Source organism: Lactuca saligna, chromosome 7 (genome assembly GCF_052625555.1).
Source record: "Lactuca saligna cultivar CGN05327 chromosome 7, ASM5262555v1, whole genome shotgun sequence".
NCBI lineage: Eukaryota > Viridiplantae > Streptophyta > Magnoliopsida > Asterales > Asteraceae > Lactuca > Lactuca saligna.
The window spans coordinates 165,753,370-165,761,494 of NC_136423.1; the positions used below are offsets into that span (position 1 = coordinate 165,753,370).

General features: G+C 38.1%; 1 protein-coding gene across 1 annotated transcript; it reads right to left on the bottom strand.

Moving 5' to 3' along the window:
• Positions 1-393: 393 nt before the first annotated feature.
• Positions 394-3,487, bottom strand: LOC145006340 (pathogenesis-related family protein). The gene is made up of 4 exons (XM_078965430.1): positions 3,229-3,487; positions 2,260-2,392; positions 858-1,156; positions 394-771 (listed from the first exon to the last, which is right to left on the bottom strand). Exons 1-4 carry the CDS (start codon positions 3,379-3,381, stop codon positions 610-612), a joined length of 747 nt encoding a protein of 248 aa, XP_078821556.1. The 5' UTR covers positions 3,382-3,487; the 3' UTR covers positions 394-609.
• Between the last annotated feature and the right edge of the window lie 4,638 nt (positions 3,488-8,125).

Consider the following 8,125-nt stretch of genomic DNA (forward strand, 5'->3'; position numbering starts at 1 on the left):
TGATAAAAAAATATATTGAACTTTTATAAGGTTTTCCCTTATAATTTCTAGAAAATTAAGTGGTCATTATATCACGGAACCCATCCGGCACCACCAAGTAGCTCCGGTAACCACCATCTAATACCTCCAACAACCACCTTTAAACATCAATCTGCATAAACACACACATGTACAAATAACCATTGGTGTAGTTTACCCTTACAATAATGATATATTTTCTTTAATGTTTCAATAAACAAATATTTCAATAAGCACAAAATTAATATAACGTTTTTCCAATTATTAGCATATAGTAAGTTGTGTTTTACTAATATATACCATACATAAACTATATTGTTACAATAATATTATTTTCTTTTGTAATAAATAAATATAGTTTAAGAGACTATGTACTAAAACATAACTTTGAGCACATTTGATTCATGAAAAAAAAGTTAAAAGATACACAAATGCATGGTGATTTGGTTATTATCTTTACACACAGATTGGAATCATTTGATCGAACTCTTTCAAGTTTGATTCTCAATTGGCCAATACTAAAATTAAAGACGCACACTAGAAGATCACAGACATTAACAGAACGAGATTGAATGAACAGATCTCAATGGATCATACTTGCTTCTCGAATGGACAGTTACCGGTGTTCGCCGGAGGAGCATCCGCGGCGGCGCTTTCCTCCTGAGATATCAACTCCCCCTTAAGCAGCTTCGAGATAAGATCTGCCGGATCGTAATAGATCTCAACATCTTCTGCTCTCAACGATTCATCAACCTTCCAATTTCATCCAAAAAGCAAATCGAATTTTAGTTTATACATTGGAAATTATACTTATTTCAGTCGGAGAAACGAAGAGTTACCTTGAGGATGCCCATGCCATAGAAATCAACCATTTCGCCCGTAGGTTTATGGCCTTTGAACGGACCTTCAAAGTAACCCCAGTGCCGGAATTTGTACGATATCACCGGAGGTCCGGAATGAACGCTGATCACCTCCCACGCAAATCCACGAGGAAACGCTGATCGGAAAACGTCATGAGAGGATTCGAAGGTTTCTTCTTCTGCTTTGTAGTACTTGTACTCTTCTGGAAGTGTACTCTTCAGCAATGCATTGTAACTTCCCACCTTCAGTGTTTCCTCCGCAGACAATCCCTCCCTCCCTGCTTTGACCAATTTTGTATGACTTTGACTTATTATTAAATTTTTAATGTAATTTGATAAAAGAATGTTTGAACAATTAAAAAATAATAATTTTTATGGATTTTATAGACTAAATACAAATTAAAAATAACGTATACTACCAAAAAACGTCAACCTTGTGGCATAGTAATTTTTAGTTTTATAATAAATAAAAAATTCAACTCAATTCTTAAGTATTTAATAATATGTTTTTGTTGGTGTATGGACAAATAATTAGGAACATCAATCTCTTCGGGTTAGGAGGTCATAAAAGATTAATCATAACACGATTTATATAAATTATTTATTTTTCTTAATCCTAACCTCATCGATTAGTATAATCCGTTTAATTATATGAGTTTGCAGGTTCATGGGTTATTGAAAAAGAAATCTAAATATATTAGTCCTTATTTTCTTTTATATATATATATATATTGTTTTGTTAATATGTTAAAATAAACCGATTTATAGGTTAACCCATGAAACTATTTACCCAGAAAATGACCTATATAAATGAGTTGATCAGTCAAAAAAACTAAACCATAATACGTTTATCTTCATATCGGATATATGCCGTATCTCGAATCCTGTCAAGAATTCTGATAAATAATGTGTATGGTTTTCAAACTATAAAGAGATGTAATAAAATTATTGCTTCGTTAGTGTAAGCAAAATCTACATGTCCTTGTCATGATTATTTAATTTATGCAACATTTTTCATGATTGATCTCAATCCATCAACCTTATATTATATAGAAAATCAAATATTTCTTATTTTAATTTATGCAACATTTTTCATGATTGATCTCAATCCATCAACCTTAATATTATATAGAAAATCAAATATTTCTTATTTTATTACATATAAAAAGATTTAGTAATTAATATTATCCTGTAACCTACCTTGGAGAATAATTACGAAATTAATTGTGTAAAAGCCTAGGTCACCCTTGTGTAGTTGTGTTTGCCTTTTAGCAAAAATAATCGTACTTCATTGTAGATTCTTAAAAATAATTCAATTGCAAAATCTAAAAAAAAAAAAAAGAATTATTTAAGAAATGGTAATTGAATTTAGACAGTTTACCATTGACAATAAGCTTGAACTTATCAGGATTAATGGTCTTAAAATCTTTTATCCGAATCTTGTGGCTAAGCTCCATCTCCCATGACTTTATTGCGTTTTGAACAATTTCTTCCAGTGATCCCTTTTCCCATACCTACATACAACGCTAAAAATCGCATCTTGATATTTCTTTGAACATGGTAAACATTATGAGGAATAAGCAAGAATAATCACACACAAAAACATAATATATAATATTTAAGGTATTTTGGTTAATGTGACCTCGTTTACACAGCATAATACATATACTATATATAACGTGTTTCTTTGCTACAAATTTGTTTTCGTTATCTCAATATGAAAGAAAATTCAGACCACACATTTTGTTGTTCATAATGATAATGGTTCAAGATTATCTAAAATCACTAGAACTAAAGATGGGACATTTGATATTATACCTAGATGGACTATTTGGTTAATCATGTTTAAATTAGAAACTTTCGTAAAACTTTTTTTTGTGTATCGATTTTAGTAAACCATATGAAAAGTGTAAATGATAATCACTACTCATGGACACCTCCATAAATATCATAAATATGAGAGAGAACCATAAAGTTACAAGCATAAAGAAGGTCATACTCGTACTTGAACAATGAACATGAAACAAACAAGTAAGGATATGTGTCCTGTATATATAGATTGATCCAACAAAAATAAAATTCAATTACAAAAATCATCCAAGCTATAAATATAATCACAAAGAAAAATAGTGATTTTTTAACCATAACTTTTAGTATATATATAGAAAATAAGAAGAAATACCATCAAACAAAATGTTTAATCTAAGATTTTCATGGGAGAAGGACATGTCAACCTAATTTCCTTCATAAATTAATACATATGCAAATTCAAATCAAACAAGAAACACAAATACAAGCTTCTATTTGATCAAAAAATAATGAAATTAAAGATCATGATAACAAATCAAACCTTGGTTCGACCTTCTTCAAAAAGTTGGTTAACAGCATCATAGGTAGGAGGAGCACCATGCCTCCAATGGGTGTTTTTAGCTTCTTCATGGAGGAACGATCTATACTTTTCTCCACCCTTTTGTATTGTTTCAGAGATCTTTAAATCTTCCATCTTTTCGGTTTTGTTTTGTTTTCAAATGGAAATTGTACGTCCAACTTTGTGACACAAGAGTAGAGGTTATATAGAGATGATGGTGCTACAAGTCTACATGGAGAATAGGGTAGTTAATTACCTTCATCTTATAAGAAATTAAAATAATAATAATTATAATAATGGACGCGGGTTTTATATATAGAAAGGAGCATGAGATCCTTATTCTTCATAACCACATAAATAAATTTATGTTATATGGAATTATAAAAATATATTTAAATTTTAATCAAAATAACCTCATAAGAGCATCTTGAGTCTATCCTTAAATTTTATTTTTTCTTTCATTTCTTCTCTTATTTTTCTCAAACTCTACTTTATTTTTGGAGATATGAATAATATTCTCCAATATTTGAAGGAATACTATTCATATCTCGGAATTAAGGTTTTAGTTGTCGATTTTAATCACTTGCTTTTTTATTTTATTTATTTCAAATTTATTTTTATCTACTAATTATAATTTAAATGCAATATTTAATATCATGTTATATACTAATTTATATTAGTTAATCATAAATATAAAGTTTAATATATATTTATTGAATTCATATAAAAAACCAAATATTTACTAAAGATTTGAAACACGGTAATATAATTTATAAAAACTTATAATTGAAATATATCTTCCAAACACGATACCATATTTTAATAAAACATCATGTACCACATGACATAACGGCTACATGTATTATTTTATATAATATAGTAATCAAATACGATCGTGATCTTGACGTACTTATTGTAAATATAACCTTATTTATTTAAAAATTATTTATAATAAATAAATAATTAATTATAATAAATAAATAATTAATTCAAATTTATTATATATAAATGCTTTATTTATGATAATATAATTTATAATATTATTGTAATGAATATATATATATATATATATATGTGTGTGTGTGTGTGTGTGTGTGTGTGTGTTAAAATCTAATTAGTAGAGTGATGTATTTGATAATATATAAGTTACAAAAATAAAATAGTTTAGGGATATACTTTTTGGTGCAAAAATATAGTAAAAATAAAATAGATGAGGACTAAGGATCTAGGGAGGATGCCTTATTTGCCTGTTATATGTGCTTTTGATCTGCATGATAGTGCTGAATAGTCAGTAGTAGGATAGCCTGATTAGGTTATGCCTGAGTTTATGAGTTGTGTTGCATGCTAGTTCAGATTCTTGCTATGTGGATATGATTGCTTGAGTATGTTATGGTTAGATTTTCCCCTTGTCTGAATGCTGCTTGCTTTGTGCATTGTGGGATTCTAAGTGATGGGAGTTAGCCATTAGGTGGATACATCACATCACATGTGATCAGGGTTGAATAATCTCAGAGAGTTGGATTTGGTCCTATTGCGCAGCTCTTGTTTGAGTCCAACCGTTGTAGGAACGAGTCTTTTACTTGAAGGATTATCTGAGCCTCGTCACATGTGATGGTATCCAGGTGATGGCTAATTGGCATTGCGAAGAGGCCTTCAGCAGCTGAGGACTGGTTTGAGTTGAGTCAAAGGTTTCCCTAGGGTAAGCCTAGGATGAGGTAGTGCTGGGAGCAGTAGAAGTAGAAAAGGGACCTAGTGGAGTTAAAGCAGTTCCTGAGGAAAGTACGGATAGATGTAGAAGGTAGTATGGGCCCGTACTACTGAAAGCATAGGATCCGTACTCGATTCAGGAAAGGCCGAGACAAGACCGGGAACCTGGTAGTGAGTATGTTTGGTCTCGCTGCAGTGAGGACTATTCTGATAGTGGTTATGTTGTATGTTTCAGTATGGTGACATTGCAAGAGGGCCCAACGGGCGGATCAGGCATCGGAGAGGGATTGGGCTCGGGTTTAGGAGCCGAGCAGCTTGAGGAGCGGATGAGGGAGTTGATATCAACGGAGGTTACGCGCAGTATTCTAGCTCAGACTCCTGTGATCTTTGGCATGGTCAAGGAGGGTATATTGGAGATTTTGGATGAGAGGCTGGGTGCCTTCCGTACTGAGATGATGGCTTTGTTGGCAGCGCGTACCTTGACATTTTGGGAGTTCAGGGCTTGCGGGGCACCAGATTATCATGGGGCTAGGGACCCTATCGCTAGCAGCAGATGGTTGGCTGATGTTGCCAACACATTCCGTACGAGCCGGTGTCCTGAGGAGGACAAGGTCAGACTCGCTTCCTGTCTTCTGAAGGACAAAGCGAGGGATTGGTGGGAGAAAATTGGTCACGCTCTGGGTGATGATGCCGCGTTGGACGCGATGACTTGTAGTGATTTCTCAGCGTGGTTTAGAGCGGAATTTTTGCCGATTATTGAGGTGCAGTAGTTGGCCCGGGAGTTTTAGGATTTGATGCAGACTACTGAGACGGTGGCGGAGATCACCGCAAAGTTCAGGGAGAGAGCCCTTCTTGTTCTGCAGTATGTCGCGGATGAGGAGATGAAGAAGACACGATATCACGAGATGCTGAGGGATGACATCAGGGAGTTCGTGAGCACGTCTGGTTGTAAGACGCTGGAGGATATGATTTCTCGGGCCAGGGAGAGGGAAATTGATTTGGAGCAGATCCGGAAGAGGAAGCCGGATGAGGTTCAGGTAGCCACAAGTTGGGCAAAAGGCCCAAGGGTCGGATTCGAGATCGAGGGATTATCAGGACCGCAGTCGATGCGGAAGGTGTGGTAGGACGCACGGGGGTGCGTGCAGGAGTGGTAGTGGTGGTGAGTCTGGCTGTTTCAGGTGCGGTCGGACTGGTCATTTTAGCAGAGATTGTACTGCTACCATCAATCAGGGATCAGACTTGATATGTTTTCACTGCAATCAGCGGGGCCACAAGAAGGCCCAGTGCCCCAGTTTGCTTTCAGTAGGACGGGTGATGGCACCTGCCCTTGCAACTTTGAGGATCACAGAGGCCGTCAGGGCCGTGCGGAGGCGCCTGCAGTAGGAGGCAGGGCTTTTCAGATGGCTACTTTGGAGATGCGAGCAGCGCCGGACGTTGCAGGTATGCGACTTCCGTTTTCAGTTCTTTTATTTTGTGCATGATTATATTGTTATGGTTCTGCATCATTATCTGTACGAGTATTTTATTTTTGAGCGGGTTGACTTCGATCGAGTTATATGCCATTTGCATACCTTAGATATTTGGGTTAGAAGTTAAGGGGTGCGTTGTATCGAAGAAGGTTACTTTGAGTGCAGTATCTGTAGCATGCCTTGGAGAGACTCGGTATGTCTTACTAGTTCGGAGCCGTATAAGTTTTAGAATGGACAGGTTAGATCCTTAGCTATGGTAAGCTTGGGATTCCTCAGCGGATTGATTGTGGTAGCAAGGATTGGGACTTCTCTTCATTAAGCATCGAGGCGTGAGCAGGATCGAAGTGGGGGAGAATCCTCCGAGTGTATAGGGTAAGGGCACGCAAATCCAGATCGGGTATATGATTTCTGAGAAGGAAAGGGAGTAGTTCAGCGTTTAGAAGTTTAGAGTTAGGAGTTTGAGAACTTCCCATCAATGCGTGGGTTTAAGGGTAATGGTGGGTATGTGGTTCGGATTCAGGTTAAAGGGCCGCATGTAGAACTCGTGTAAGACGGAATGGAGATCTTGAGGTCAAATTGCAGGAGATGTTTTCGTGTTAGTAGTCATAGATGGAAGTATTGTCAGGCTATGGGTAAGCCGTAGCATTCCTTGGTCGCCTCGTTAGCGGAGTTGGGGCGAGGCCCTTAAATCCTAGTGATCAGATGGGGATCAGGATGGGTAGTGGTTGTGAATGATAGGGATTTGCCTGTATAGCCCTAGCGAGGTGAGACCTTGGGAGAGGCCGCTCCAGGATATAGTTGGGTGAGACCCGTGGGTGAGGCCCTTATGAGATTAGCAGTGTAGATGAGACCTGGGAGCAGGGTTGCTCAGTAGTATGGTCGGGTGAGACCCCGTGGGCGAGGCTCGTGAGTTTTTAGCAGCGCAGGTGGGACCTGGTGGGGACCTTATTGTCAAGTTAGGGGATCGGGGATCCCAGGTTTGTAGTGCCTAAGTGGCAGAATTGTTTGAGCAGTTAAAGGTAGTCGAGGTTCCTTTGGAAGACGCTGAGAGCGACTATTGATGGTGTTGGGACTAGCTACCAGTGGGAGCCGGTAATCCAGATATTGATAGGTTGGTAGGGACCAGAGTGGTCTCAGTTCATCGGAAAGACAGAAATATCCAGTCTGTAGTAGTGCGGGAAAGCGGGTTATGGTGGAATTCAATTAGTCGAGTCGAGGAGTGCTCGACACCAAGTTATGACAAGAGAGGAGTGTCAGTGGTTACTGGCGGTGATGACCCGTATTGGATTTAGCGGGAATAATGGATCGGTGAAGATAGGATCTTCACAGTGACCGGTTATTCCGAAGGCCCAGCAAGCGGTCCGGATAGGCTGTAGGCCCCACGAGGGCGGACCAGACGTGCCGAGGCTCGGAGAGTGGACCAGGCCGACTGAAGGCCCGATGCGGGCGGACCAGTCAGCTGTAGACTCAGAGAGTGGACCAGGTGGGTTGAACGCCCGATGCGGGTGGACCAACCCCACTGTAGACTCGAAGGACATGACTAGACCTGGAGGATGGATCCGATGGACTGAAGGCCCGATACGGTGGACCAGTCACACAGTAGACCCGATATGCATGGTTGTTCTATGTTCTGTTATGTTATGTATGTTTTATATGTTTTGGACCGGAAGGTCGTAGCCTGGAAGGGCGTATACGTGGTTGGT